Raw genomic sequence first — 14564 nt, 5'->3', positions numbered from 1 at the left:
GTGGAGAGGAGCAGGGAGACAGTGGTGGGAAGGCCTTGCCAGACAGGAGGGAGGGTCAGCACATGGCAGTTTTCCTCAGGGGTTCCTCACAGATGCATGGGCCTTGCCCTGCCTGAGCAGCCCCACACCACAGACAGCACTGACAGCCCCAGCTGCACCGAGGAGGAGCAGCAGCACAGTGCAATGCTCAGAGCCAATCTGAGCCGAGGCAGCCCATATTTTTCATTGCAAGTGTAGGTAAAGGAGCTTCCTATGCTGGAAGTCTGATCTTCCTTTGGACCCCGCAGCTTCCCCTCACACATGAGGTACTGGCAGCAGCTGCTGTGGGTGTCTGGCATTAGGTACCTGGGAGGAGCTGTAAGTGGAGGTTCCTCCCTCATGGCCTCTCCAATCTGTGCCTCCTGGGCCATCTTATGAGTGGCTTCATCCATCAGCATCAACTTGGATTTTTTCCACTCGAGCACATTAGGTAGTGAGGCTTGAATGTTGTTACGCTCCAAGTCATGGCAGTAGCTGACATAAAGTAGTAGGTCTCCTTTATATGGGAAATTCTGATATTTTTATCAGATCTGGTACATCCAGTCTTTCATGGTAGCTGCTTAATGGAGCGAGGGATGATTTTCCTTCCTATGTGTCCCTATGTGTGAGGGAACTCTTTGTGTCAGCACGTTCAAGAGAGCTGCACACAAAATGCCTGAGATGCCCTTTGGACAAAAAGTGATAATAACAGATCTGTGGGCTCTGAGCAAACAGGGAAAATGGAAAAAGTTGGTTTTCTTATTGGAAGACATGAGGGCATGAAGTCACCTAGTAATCTAGATCAATGTGAAAGACAGGCGTATGATCTTCAGGCTGCTGAGATGATTTAAACAGAGGCTTGAATGTAAGCCAAGGGTTAAATAGGTAACTCAGAACTAGCTGACAGAAGAAAGGAGTAGAATTACAGAATAAAGCATTTGGCCCTGGCAGTACCCTGGTCACTGTAGACCCTGTCTGCATGGGTGCTTGGACACCACTGATAATGCTTTGTACAGCAACATAACACCAGGTTAATACTCTGAAGTGATCTTCTGTATAGCACAGGTAATTCTGTAAGATCTTGGCCATTAGTTAGGTATTAAAGGAAAACTGGCAAGTTTACAGTATGAGCCTAGTAGAGTAAATGGCAGCTGTGATTACTGGGGCTATTGAGATAACCTGTGATAATTCAATAAAAGATTAGTTTTATTTTTCACAGGGCGGCAGGGTAGACGGAGTCTGTGAAAACACGTGATTATAATAACAGGAAACAAATTAAAACAAGGTCACAGAGGTCAGATGAATTTCATTACAAATTCTGTTGCCATTGTGAAACCAAGAAGCCTGCCATGTTTGAAGACCTCTGGAAGCAATTATGCCATGCCTTTCTATGCTGTGGCCTCTGGTCTCAGATGGCTGGCTTGTCTGAGGACTTTGTTTAACACCAAAATGGAAAGTGAAGCTTAGCTTGAACAGCAGCAAATGAGGCTGGGTCTGTCACAGACTGTGCCTATCTTCAGACAGACACATGCAGTCTTCAAAGGTCTGTGCGCAACATCAGTTCCTCGCACAGGTGAATGCTCAGGATGGTTCCAAGTGCATTTTGCAAACTGAATAAGATGTTGTGTTGATGCAGCTGCCTGGAGAAACTCTGCATGTTGGTACATTGGGTCTGATCCCATATTTACCTTCATGGGCGTAGATGAAAATCTGCTCTTTACAACTCAGTGGAAGTTATACCAGTGTGAAAGAGATGCAAGAGAACATTTGGGTTTGTTCAGTGCAGCATGGCCATAAGCCCAGTTAAAAAACTATTTTGAACCAACAAGCAAGGCAGTAAATCTTCTTTGTGGTTATTCCTTCTAGAATGTGGAGGCCAGGCACGGTCCTTTTACTGTTTGCATATTGTGTTCTGCCATTGAACGAGTCAGTACTTTTCTGTTTGCCCTTTTCTGGAGTGTGTTGTGCTGCTGCTGGAAGTACAGAGTCAGACGACGTTTTCCAGCCAAGGTTAGCTGCCATCTTACCTTACTGGCTGAAAACACTCCTGTAAGCCCCCACAACCACACGTGGATCTAGTTACTATGCAAGCCTGTTCCCATGCTCTAGTAGGAGAAGACAGACACAGCTGAGCTCTCTAAGTATCACTTACCTGCATCCCAATCACAGCGTAGATGAAGAACAACATCACTATTAAAAGAGCCACATAGGGGAGAGCCTAGAAACGAAAGGAAAAAAGAGAGCGCTGTGTCTCCGCGGAGGCTGGCAGGCAGGAGCCCGGTCCCTGCTCCTGGCTTTGGGACCCGGGGCGCGGCCGGCCCGGCACGGGCTCTGTAGTGCGGGCAGGTGGCCACTAGATGCCTCCACAGGCCCACGCTTGGTTGCCCGCCCAGCCCAGCAGGTTCGGCTCTGTGCCGTGGGGGATGGATGGAGCTCCGCTGCCTTCCCGTCACTCCCGCCCTTGACCGAGCCAGGAAAGCGAGGGAAAAGCAGTGCCTACCCCGGCTTACCAGGAGGAGAAAGCTCTCACAGCCAGCATTACTCTGGCACTAATGGCAATGGGATATTTTCCTGCATCCAGTCTGGTGAAATAAAAGATGCAACAGCTGCTGAAATCTGAATTCAAGGCTTCTGCTACAATGGCTGGTACCACTCCAGGTACCTAGAGCAGCATCAGCATCTTCCCTGGTCAGTGTTAGGTGTGCCTGGTGGTGTCTGCCATGCACTGAGTGTCAGTGATCAGCTGCTGAAGAGGAAATGCAGAGCCCTGATATGCAGAGCTGCCTCCCAAGGAAGAGGTCAGTGCAATCAGCCAAGTGTTGAGTGCTACCCGTTTCCTCCACCACTAACAGGAATCAAGGGCTCGGGACCTCACAGGCTCAGGCTTTTGAGCAGGAATTTTTTGAAATACATAGTGCTCAGATCAGAGGCTTTCAGACCTTGCTTCAGAGGCAATGGGTGGATACATTCATCCTGAAAATGTGAGCACAGTCCCTGATATGGATTTTGAACACCCAATTTCACAGAATATAATGAGACTGCAACACTATCAGAGGGCTGCAGCACCTCTGCTATGGAGACAGGCTGGGAGAGTTGCGGTTGTTCAGCCTGGAGAAGGCTCCAGAGAGACTCTAGACTACCTTCCAACACCTAAAAGAGGCCTACAATAAAGACATAGAGGGATATTTTTTCAAGGGCATGCAGTGATAGGAGAAGGGGTGATGGTTTTCAACTGAAACAGAACAGCTTTAGATGAAATATTAGGAAAAAATTCTTTACTGGGTGGGTGGGTGAGATATGAACAGGTTACCCAGAGAAACTGTGGATGCCCCGTCCCTGGAAGCATCCAAGGTCAGGTTGGATGGAGCTCTGAGCAACCTGGTCTGGTGGAAGTTGTCCCTGTCCATGGCAGAATGGTTGGAACTAGGTGATCTTTAAGGTCCCTTCCAACCCAAACCCATCTGTAACCCTGAATTCAACACAACTAAATCCCGCTGGAAAAATCAAGGGAATATTTTCACTGGCCACCATGGAGATTTGACTGAGATCGCCATAAATCATCTCAAAGAGATCTGAATATTAAAATGGCAAAAAATGATCAAATCCTTTAGACAATGTCTGTAATCATCATCTTGAGGCTCGGGGCAGATTCGTCTGGCTTTTTAGGGGGTCAGAAAAATCAGTATGTTTACCCCACAATGTCACTGGAGAGAGCACCAACTCAGAATTGGGCTCCAAACATTTTGTGATGATTTAGTTGGGACTTGACACACACAACACCTGAGAGCTGCTGGGATAGTGTCCAGACAGGACCTGAGGTGTAAAACTTATAACAGTACAACTTCTGTTTTTCAGATGGGGATGGGTGTCTTCTCTCCTGTCTGTCTGCCCCTCCACTTCCTTTCCATGTTCTGCTCAGCCCACTCTTCTCCACTAATGCACCTTCCTGTTCATCTGTGCCCCTTGTTCCCCGTGGCTCCTTCATCTCCTCACCTCCCATATTCTACTCTTCTGCCTCTGTCCTGCTCTGGCTCTGTCCTTCCCTGGCGTTACCGCTCTGTCCTTGTGATTCCCACGGCCTTGCCATGCCCTCAGCACCCTGTCACTTCCTACTCCTCCCACTCCCCAGCCTGACCCTGCTGCTCTCTCTCTCTGCAGACGGAAACCCCGCTGAGCATTTTCCCACCACTCTGACCAGTGCCCCAGCTTGTACATCAGCACTTCATGCCATGCCCAGGGCACGTGGAAGTTACCATGGGATCCAACTCCATAACTTTGTTGCTTTTTTGGCTGCCCTGTGTGAGCGGAGATGCTTCCTGGAAGCATGTGGGGACACTGAAGAGCCTGTGCCAAAGTCTGCTGGGATCCCACATTCTGGCAGTGGGAGTGGCTGAGTTAAGAGCAGCACAGTGGCTGTTCTTAGCTACCAAAGGAGCCTCCCAGTAGGTGCAAGAGGAGGAGCTTGGAGCAGAGAATTCCATGTTATAAATGGCTAAAGGCTTTCAAGGGAAAACGCACTTGCTTGCAATGCCTTGGTTTTTTTTTCCCTCCCCTGCTGTGGAAGATCCCTCCCTTCATAATTTCTCCCACCACCCTCCAACCCTGCCTAAAGTGACTCTCCATTTGAAGAGGTCTGAAGGTCACTGGAGGGAAGTACCAGGTGCTCCCTTTCCCATCCATCTCCTTCTCTCCAGCCATGAGCCGTGACAAGTTCAGCTCAGGGCGAGCTATTGCTAAAGAGGCTGAAGGGGCACAAGGGCAAGGGGAGGAGAAGCTGAAACTGGAAAGTGTGACTGTCCCCTGCATCAGGGATGGCTGAGCTGTGCCAAGGGAATCTCATTCCTACGCATGCAAACAAAATGGTTCCCAGTGGTGCTGCTCAAATAACGACCTGGAAGTTGGCAACTGTGCAAGCAATGGAAAAAGTCACTGTGGCATGGACGTGTCAGAAACCTGCTGTGCAGGGTTAGATCCTCTGGAAGTCAAGGAGTGTGCAGAATGAGTCTTTTGAATAAGCCTGGTGGTCTGGCTACTGAGACCTCTGAGAGCTGCACTGGAAAAAGTCCATGCTGATCCCTGGTATGCACATGTGCTAGTTCTGCCAACAAGAGACAGAAGCTGCGATGAGCCACAGCACTGCAGGCTTTGGTCCCAGCTTGTGTTGTGGCTGGTGAGGTTTAAGTTTTAAAGTGGGGGTCAGTTCCTTTTCCATTTGAGTCAATACAAAAGCTATTGACCATTTAAAGCCTCAGTCTGAGGGGTATGTAGTTGCTGTTTCAAGACTTGTGTGTTGCACAAGTTACTCTTTCACACCTTTGTCCAGTGGTGTGTCCTGCATATTTTCTCATGTTTGGATCACCATTTGTATTCCTGTGCTGTGTTTCCCTGACACTTCCTTTGGATATGCCCCAGCTGACATCCAGGTTGTACTGGTCCAGTAAATCCAGCTCAAGTACTTTTAAAATGTGGGAATATGCTATGTTTTATCTCTAACTATCAGTTTGCTATATGCGGCTAGTTTTTTTTCTAGCAAATAACTGTGGTGTTTCTTTTCCTCCAAAGGTGGTGATTCTTATCCAGTCTGGTCTCCTTCACTTCCTCCTATCTACTCTGGAACTTTACCTACCACTGAAATGCAACCTGTCTCCGGGGAAAAAAGCAGCAGCAATTTAATAACTCGGCATTGTTACCAGCTCAAAAGAGTGGGGCTAAAAAGGTGAATTCTTCCTGGATGAAAGTATGGAGGCCACACACCTCTAATACTCACTGGAAATCCTCAAAACAAGGCTTAAAGGAAACTTAATTGGCACCCAGGCCTTCCCCACATAGCTGTGTATTTCACTTAAAGTTACACATATAAAATACAGCTCAAATAAGGAAAAAAAAAGATGAGATCGAAGGGTTACAGACAGGCAGTAATTGAGTTGAACTGAACTATTAAGGCTGTTCAGGAGGGTCTCCAGCAATTAACTCCTGCTTTAAAGATGAAACTCATACCCAGGCAGTCACTCCCTGCGAGTCCCATTTGCTTGAGTCATTCGTGCCACTTGTCCCTGGGTGCCTTTGAGCTCAGGGACTGGGGTGAAACCTCTTCCCCGAGAGGCCACCAAGGGAAATCGAAAGGAGTTAGGTCTTTCTTAGAGATAAGTGAAGGAATACCTGGAAGGACTTGATGAAGGTCCAAAGCAGTGTCCGGATGCCCTCCCCTCGGCTCAGGAGCTTCACGAGACGCATCACGCGGAAGAGTCGGAAGAAGGTGATTGAGATGCGAGAGTTTTCCTCTGCGTTCTGGAAGCCATTGGCACAGAGGCAGGAGTTACAACAGCACGAGAGGAACGAGGGCCCTGGGCCACAGAGGACGCTACGCTGAGAGTTCACTGCACTGTTCCTTGTCCTGGTCCTGCTCCCTGAGCTTTCACTCCTGGCACCCCAGGGACAGGCCAATGCTGCTCAAGCCTGCCCTGTCTCCCATGGTGGTGAGGTTACTCAACAGGGGCTCTCAAGGCCATCAGCATTTCCCCTCAGTTTGCCTGGGCATTCAGGGATTAGGGATAGGCTATGCTGTAAACCCCTCCATTACATCTCCTCACATTGGAAAGAGGCAATTCCCCATCGACGTTGCACTGGAGGAGAAAGACACTTTCCCTTTTGACCTGTCTTGAGTGTTTCACCTGAGTGAGTGCCTCAGCCAGCAGTTCTGGTGAATCTGGTGTCGGGCACCAGCCACATGCTGCCTGCTCTGCTGGGAAACAGGAGCAGGTCCCAGATTTGCCCCGGGGTGCAAAACCCCGTGGGGGCACGGTGTGTGCTGGTGTCACTGGCACCGCTGGCAGCCTGGCTGCCCCTGTGCTGCTGTGGCCATGCTCCTGGGGGCTGGGCCCTGGTCACTCGCTCCCGCTGCTGGGCCTTTTTCATTTCTCATGACCCCTTTGTATTTCCCACAGTCTGCGCACTGACTTTTGTTTTTATTTGAACATTTTATTTTGGCTTCGCTGCTACTGTTCAAGCGTGGAGTATTTTAAAATAGTCTTTCTTCTGGCCTGTTTTTTCTCACAGCATCTGCTTTGTCCCTAAGCATTTTCCCCTGGGGTTGTAACCAGCTCTCACGTTCCTCAGCCTTCACATGCGTGAAGGCAACATCCATCTGAAGGCTGCTGCAGCAGCAGGCTCACCTGGTCTTGGCAGAGGACTCACTGCCTAGCTCAAGGGCACAGCAAATGCCACATTTTCCAGTTTATTAACCCCCTAAAATACTGTGACAAGCCTGTGGAGATGGTGTCTTCTGGTAGCAGCACTGTGGGAATGTGACCTCCTGTCACAGGGGGAGATAACACTGTCACCCTGCCACTTGACCTGCTGTGGAGCAAAGTGCGTGGAAACCCCCTCTCTGTCCCCACCCAGGCTGCAAAGACTGCAGTTGGAGTCTAAACACCACTGAAAGAGCAACATTTAGGAGGAAGAAACAGTGCAGATCACCCCTGCTGTTAACTACTCACCACTGTGTAAACCAAGAGAGAACAGACCCTTTGGATTTCCTGTCACTGGGCAGTGAAAACAGCAGCTGCTGGCCTGTCTTCTTCTGATAAACCCCAAGGCACAGGAGCAGCCCGGATGGATGTTTCTGGGATTAAATATCCAAATGCAGATGTGCACCTGTGTGTGCTCCTGTTTCTGAGCCAGGATGGGCAGATTGGTGCTCAGCTCTGTCCCTGTCCCCTCACAGGGGCCATAGCTGCGTGCTGGGGTGTGACCCCGGCTCGCACAGAGAGCTCAGCACCATGTGCAACAGTTCAGGATTGCACCCAGCTGCAGTTTGTTTGTCTGTCTGTCTGTGGTGTATCTGTCACCAGGTAGCTTCCTCCAGTCTGTAGCAAAAGCTGACACTCGCTGCCCGTGGAGTAACTGGGTGAAAAAGATTAGGGAGACAGGCTGTGTCAAGGAAAAGCCTGAGTGCTCCCTACACCTCATATCATCCTTGTTTGATTACTTGGACATCAGGCTGTGGGCTTCAGTGAATTGGAGGGAGTAGCTCTGAGGTGAAGGAGGGAATGTGGCCTCCAAGGAATCAAAAATCATGGCACTGAATACTCTCAGTGCTATGGTCCCAGAGGGCTAACTGTAAGGTCAAATAGCTCTCCCAGTCCTATAGCAGCCAAGCTCTAATACCATCTAAAACAGAGCTGAGATCCAGATTTAAAGGTAGTGCGGACAGCAATCCTGCTGTGGTTGTGTCTGAAAAACCAGTGTTTTCTTATTCTACCTGCTTCTCTTCTTGCTGGTTTGGCTTTTTAGGTGGCAGCAAGTTGGGAAATGGATCTGGACAGAGGTTTTAGTATTCCTTTGTCCTTCCTTGCTGAGAGGAGGCAGCTACTGTAGGCAGAAATTTCTCTCTGCCCTCTTAGCGTCCTAGAGCAAGCAAAGTCTAAGCAGCAGATGAAATAGAACAAATTCCTCCCTGACGCAAATCTGCATCAAACCACTTAGCCAAAAACTCAGTGATGCCTCAGAAGATTACAGGCCTTTTAAAACTAGGTGGCTACAGATTAGCTGATGCTTGAGTAGCCCTGCTTGCTTCCTCCTGGCTTTCATCCAGCTTTTTGAAGGCGTATCCTTGCCAGAGGAGGGAGGTTCTGCAGAGTGGCAATCCAGAAACTGGAGTTACTGCAGCTCTGTTGGGGTGGTGTGGGAACTGCCTTGCACACCAAGGCAGCAGAGTGTTTTGTGCACCATTTCACCACGCTTACTCTTTTTTGTGCAAAATAGAAACTCAAATGTTACAGTGAATCACCTCATTGAAGAGGAGCTTCAGAGTCCCAACGCTTTATTTTCTGGAGGCTTGGCCATGAAGTCACGCTGCAAACTCATTCAGCGTCACATTGACAGTGACACAGGGGCATGGCTTGTGGCTAACAAGAAATCTTACCAGGTCCAGTTCTCTCTTGGTGGTTCATTAGAAGGCAGAACAACAGTTAACTCGACCAAAGGAAAGCTCGGGATGCACAAGAGATACACATGTGCAGCATATTCACAGCTCATGTGAACACCAGACTCACACCAATACACGACATGGCAGCTTCATGCACAAATAACTAGGCTGGGCTTGGAGAGAGAACTTGTGATCACGGAGAAGAGAAAAAAGGAGTGTGTTAGAAAGAGTGTCACAGAAGCTGGGAGGGTGGTCTGTATTTTCGGTCTTACCATAGAGGAAGAGCATTGGGTATGTTCAGCTGGCTTTAAAGAAAGGCAGACAGAAATAAGCTGTAATAAGTCTCCAATCAAGAGCCCTAGTAAACTAGGTCTTGGCTAACACAGGAGCAACAAAATGGCAGAAGAGGGCAAAAGGGAATTTGAAAGAAATGCACAAGAGGCTGGGCTTATTCCCTAGGATGCCCAGGATCAACGCTGGCTGTGGCAGAAGTAGCTACAACTGCCAGTGAATTTGATGTCAGCTCTCTCCACTACCAGCACATGTGAATCACACCCAGTGTCTCCTGAGTGCTGGACACCCTGGCAGTGGAGGCACTGAACTGTTAAAACGTTTCTTGTATCACTACTGTGAGTTCAATACAGGGGCTGATTTAGCTCTCCAACTCAGATCCAGGCCATGTCTGCACAGGGACCAGCCAGCTTCTAGTGCATCCGTCTGATTTGTAAACCCATAATATCCCAGTGCTAAAGCAACACTTTCTGTTTATATATCCTCATCCCCTTACACACAGCTCCGGGTGAGACAATGGGTTGGGAGAGTCTGGCTCTTGGCAACCCTACAACACTCACCACCAGCTCTGGAAAGTGGGTTGGTGCAGCTAATTAGCCGGCTCCACCTTCACCCACCTCCCAGCAAAGCCCTAGGGACCCAATGGACGTGTTCTTGGAGGCCAGGCTGAGCTGAGCCAAGCCCTGGTCACGCCTGGAAGAGTCAAATTGCTGCAGACACTCGGCCTGACATTTTGATTAACCTCTGGGGCCATTTCCAATGCTGAGAGCAATTCTAAAAAGTACCCAAGGCTGCAAGTATCCTTAGGTGTAAGAAGCAGAATTGTAAATTAAATAGAACTGTCTTTATTAGGAGTCCTTCAGTTCAATAGTAACATAATCCTTCAGGCCTAACCTCTACCATATGCCAAACCTGTCTGCTACTTTAGCAAAGTGGGAACTGATGTATTTCTTCTTCTGTCAGAGTCAGAATCCCCCTCTAGTGCCATGGAGGACTCCTGCAGCATGCTCCTGCTCTCCAAGGATGCTGCAGTAATCAAACTGGCATTGTATTACCTAAAGAAAAACTGTAGTTTGGATGCACAGCCTATTTGGTGATATAGGCAAATGAGAACAATTAAAAAGCCAAGGTACACCTATCATATAATAATTCGGGTTTAACTCATTGATTTGGTAGTGTTAGCTTTCATTGCTTTCATCCTCCTCTTTCACATGTTTGCTCTTGTGTTTTCAGATCACATACAGGTGAAAGTTGGCTTGAATACCAAATAAAGCAGCAGTGCCCATAGAGACATTTCGTACAGGTCAGGCATAGATTTTGATTTTGTGTTGCTAGGCAAACATCTTTCCAGCAAAGTGCTTCTCTGTCCTATCCCCCTTCCTCTTTCTAGTTCTGCAAATCACCTTTTCTAACAGTGGAAGAACCCTTATTCTGTTACTTGCTGCATTCCTGATAGAAACTACCTTCCAAATAAGTGAAGAAAGCCAGAAAATTTTTGGGGTTCTCCATCCTTTCTGGCTGACACTGTTGGTGCATCTGTGACTGACAGGCTGAAGAAGCCTTTTGAGGTGCTGTGGGAAATTGTGCATTTATTGTAATTTCTTCTCTTATTCCCTGAGCTAACTGGCTGGTGTTTTAAGATGTGGTCAAAAATGTAGCAAATTATATCACAACCTATGGTAGGGGCTCAAAAGCAGCACGGGAACGGTTCTGCTAGTGCTGGCAAGATGGGATTTATACAAACTGTGGCACTGTGGGCTGAGGTTCCTGCTGTGCTTGTGCACAGTGTGTGAGTTCATGAGGGGGAAATCAATCCCCAGCTTTGGGTTGCTGAATGCATTTTCTCATACCCAAAAAGGTTTCAGAAAGGAGACAAATCCTACCACCTGTGCCATGGACCCAAGCACAGGTATCTGAGAACCCATTACTGGAACTTTCAAGTGTGGCCATTCTGAACTCTAAAGCTGAGAGAGCTACTGCTGGATTATCCAAGAATCTTCAGCCTTGCCAGTAATATGGGAATGCCAATTTTACGACAAGGCCAGGCAACTGGCACCTGATAATGTAGTGGTCACATCAGTTCCCAGAGATGGAGGCATGGTGACAAGTACAGGGAATGAAAGCCAGTGTCTGTTGCCCATCTGAAATGGACAGGATTTCATTTCTACAAGTCTCAGAACAAAGTGGAAAAACAAATCCTTGTCTGTTTAATGTCTCTGAAAGAGCTTTTGGAGAAGCTACACCACTGAGCAGAAAGCACTCTTGGCTGTAGTGTTTAATTTACAGCTGTCTCTGCTCCTGCATGGGGTTTAACCTGCAAAGGAACTTCAAGCCTTCCATCCTGCCCTTCTCTTTTGGGGCATGAGTAGCCAGAACACACTGAATGGGAAAGCTCCACAGCAGGGAGATCAGGCACAGATGATGTTCTGAGCAGTTTACCTCATACAGAAAAGGGACCTGAGGTATAAATCACAAGTCCAAGGCCATGTTTAGAGTGATGTAGAAGGGAACCTGCAGGCTGAGTGGGAAAAGAGATAGCTGAGGCAGGACGAACCTGTGTAAAGACACTCGGGGGGATGAGTACAACGAGAACTGTTTGGTTTGGTTCTTTTCTTTCTTTTGATGTCACTATATCTAAAAAGGCAACAGAGATGCTAAGGAGAGGTCAAAAGAGGCCAAGAAAGAGAAGAGAAGGTTCTAGAAGCCCAAGTGAAAATTCAGTAGGATAAAGACTGAGTGATCCCTGGAACATGTCTGAAAACCTCCTCAGAATATTGTTGCCTGCATACATCTCATTCATGTTCAGTGTGTACCAGAACACCAGCTTTCTAAACAGATAAATTGCTTAAGCTGCTGCAAACCTGTGAGCATCCTTAGAGCCCCTACAGGTACAAAAGAGAAAGGCAAAGCTTACACCCATCATGAAGTCAGGGATCACAGGTAAAGAAGTCTCTGGGAAAGAAGCCAGGTTTATTCAATGGAGAGATACTTAAAATCTCAGAGACCACAGCACTGGATAAGGTAATTCTGTTCCTGCTAATCACGCTCTGCCTGGGTAGGTGAGAGTGAGGTTTACTGGGGACATAAGAACATAACTTCCTCCGAGTCCTCTGGAACCTCCATAATGTCTCACAAATCAAACTTGGTGTCTGATACTGCCATCAGGTCAAGGATAAAGTTTTTAATGGCTTGTGCTTTGGAAGAGGATAGGTTGTGCTAGGAGAGGATAAAATTTGCACTCCAGGAGAACCAGTCTCAATCTTTCAAGAGCAATATGTAACAGTGAAAATAGTCGGGTATTTATGCTGTAACGCAATCCATTCTGAAATTCTGAGAAGGGATGATGTGGCTTTTCAGAGCTGGAAAAACAGCAGCAAAAATATGGGCAAAAAGGCTTTGTATAGTGACAGCAATATCAAAGTTCCCTGAAATATCCATGGCTTAGCATATCTTACAGATAAAGCTTTGGAAGAGAATGATAGTGTCTTAATAAACAGATTCAAATGGAAGTTTCAGTAGAAAATTCCTGAGAAGAGATATTAATCCCACCTCACCCTTGTGAAACACTAGAGATGGGGGACCACGTTGGGAGGCTTGAGTTCCTTGGGGCTTTTGGCTGACAACTGTAATGGCTCTCCAGAGAAGCAGCACCTGGAATGCCTGAAAGGGAGCTTCATTAGGTCTGTGCAGTATATATTTAATCCATATAACCACGGAGCCTCCTTGACTGCTGCATAAGTATCAGTAGCTGTTCAGTAGCTGTTGAAGCACTGAGATGACAGGACAGGCGGGGAGCATTCCCACTGCCAGCACTGCTGATGGTAATAATTCTTTTACACCACAGGACACTCTGAAGATGAGTTCAATTCCCTTGGAGGGGATCCAGCCTCTGCTAGGAAGTCCAAACTGACTTTTTCCCTGATGTTTGAGGAGCAAAACTTCCTTGCTGATTGTTTTTTACTTTCTAACAACACTTTTATTCATAGGGAGGAATCTCCTTCTGCAAGAGAGCATTTAATGGAGCTGGAGAGCATTTAGGCAGCTGAATGCACAATGCTACAGCTGCTTTGCTAGTTAGAGTTGTCTCAGTCAATGCAGAGGTACAACTGCAGCCTTCTAGTTATGCCTGATAGCCCTAGGTTAGAAGATATGAGAGGAAATGTGTGTTTGAGATGCTGGCACCACAACATGACAGAGTAGCTTCATATTTCTCAAGAGAAGGAGCGGTCAGATGCTTACGCTGCTTTTTGTGACAAACAATCTGTAATGGCATCTCTCCACTGAGGAAACTGTGACTCGTGGATGAAGCTTTTAGGAGACTACTTAGAGTGGGTGGTTGTTGGTGATGGATGTCTGCTAAGGTATTTCCTTGATTTTTGTTGAAGTTGGGGAATGAGAAGTTGCCTATGAAGATGCTGTATCTGTTGGAAACTTGATAATTGGTCTGTCAGCCTTGTCCCATGAGGAAGGGGGTAATAAATGTTCACTTCTTGCTTTTTTCTCCTCCCTGCAGAAAGGGTGCCCCCCGAGAATCTGCTCTGCAGAGCTCGCCTGAGTGGGCTGTTGTGTTGTTTCTTTGCATTTGTAGGCTGTCAGTCTTTTCTAGATCAAGGTCTTTGTATATAGAGGTTTCCTCCAAGAGTCCTGCTTCAGCCATGCTGCGTCTGTGACTTTGGACACAAGATGAAGGGTGGAAAGAGCCATTCTGGGGAAATGAACTCATCAAAACCATAGGCAAGCTGTGGAGGGGAATTAAAAGTGCAAATACGGCAATGACAAACCATACTGCTCTTCCCCAGAGTTTTCCTTCCCACGTGGTTACACTGAGATGGGATCTGCAAGGCTGTGAGTTTCAAGAAGAACAAGAATTTACCAAAGTATGGGAAAAAAAGAGGTTTAGAAGTTATCTGTGCCATGGTAGAAGAAGACACAAGACATCCTCTTGTATCTGTAGTGTCAAAACTCTGAAGTGACCTCAGGAGGCTGAGTTACACAAGTCTTTGTGGAGAGCTGGAAGAAGTCAGGGTTTCAAATCAACCTTGGCTGCTGGCAGGTAATAGTCTGCCATTCCACTGGGGAGTTACCACAGCCCCTTCCAGAGCCATCTGTCTGCCACTGCTGTCTGAGGTTTTAATCACAAGAACCCTGGAGATAACCCACCAGCCACCAAAGTCTGTGAAGTTATTATAAGGCCAGGCAGAAACGTATCTGGTATTTCTCTGACAGGGAAAACTACTGGATTGCAGATGGCGTAATTGTCAATTCCCACAACCTTACAGTGAAATCAAATTATTAGCAGAGGAAAGAAAAAGAAACCAAACCAGAAAAG

General features: G+C 47.4%; 1 protein-coding gene across 27 annotated transcripts in view; it reads right to left on the bottom strand.

The window, feature by feature from the left end:
* CACNA1C (calcium voltage-gated channel subunit alpha1 C) overlaps positions 1-14564 on the bottom strand; it is a 465784-nt gene that overhangs the window by 28418 nt on the left and 422802 nt on the right. For 21 of the 27 annotated variants that reach the window (XM_048301198.1, XM_048301175.1, XM_048301189.1 and 18 more), the window contains 3 exons: positions 9217-9249; positions 6178-6306; positions 2171-2236 (listed from right to left, as the gene is read on the bottom strand). In XM_048301198.1, the coding sequence (XP_048157155.1) occupies positions 2171-2236; positions 6178-6306; positions 9217-9249 (228 nt within the window). The remainder of the gene's footprint in view (positions 1-2170; positions 2237-6177; positions 6307-9216; positions 9250-14564) is intronic. The other 6 variants (XM_048301199.1, XM_048301182.1, XM_048301181.1 and 3 more) reach the window with 1 other exon arrangement.

The sequence above is a fragment of the Corvus hawaiiensis genome, chromosome 4 (genome assembly GCF_020740725.1).
Source record: "Corvus hawaiiensis isolate bCorHaw1 chromosome 4, bCorHaw1.pri.cur, whole genome shotgun sequence".
NCBI classification, from domain to species: Eukaryota; Metazoa; Chordata; class Aves; order Passeriformes; family Corvidae; genus Corvus; species Corvus hawaiiensis.
This window is presented reverse-complemented; position numbering and strand designations above follow the sequence as displayed.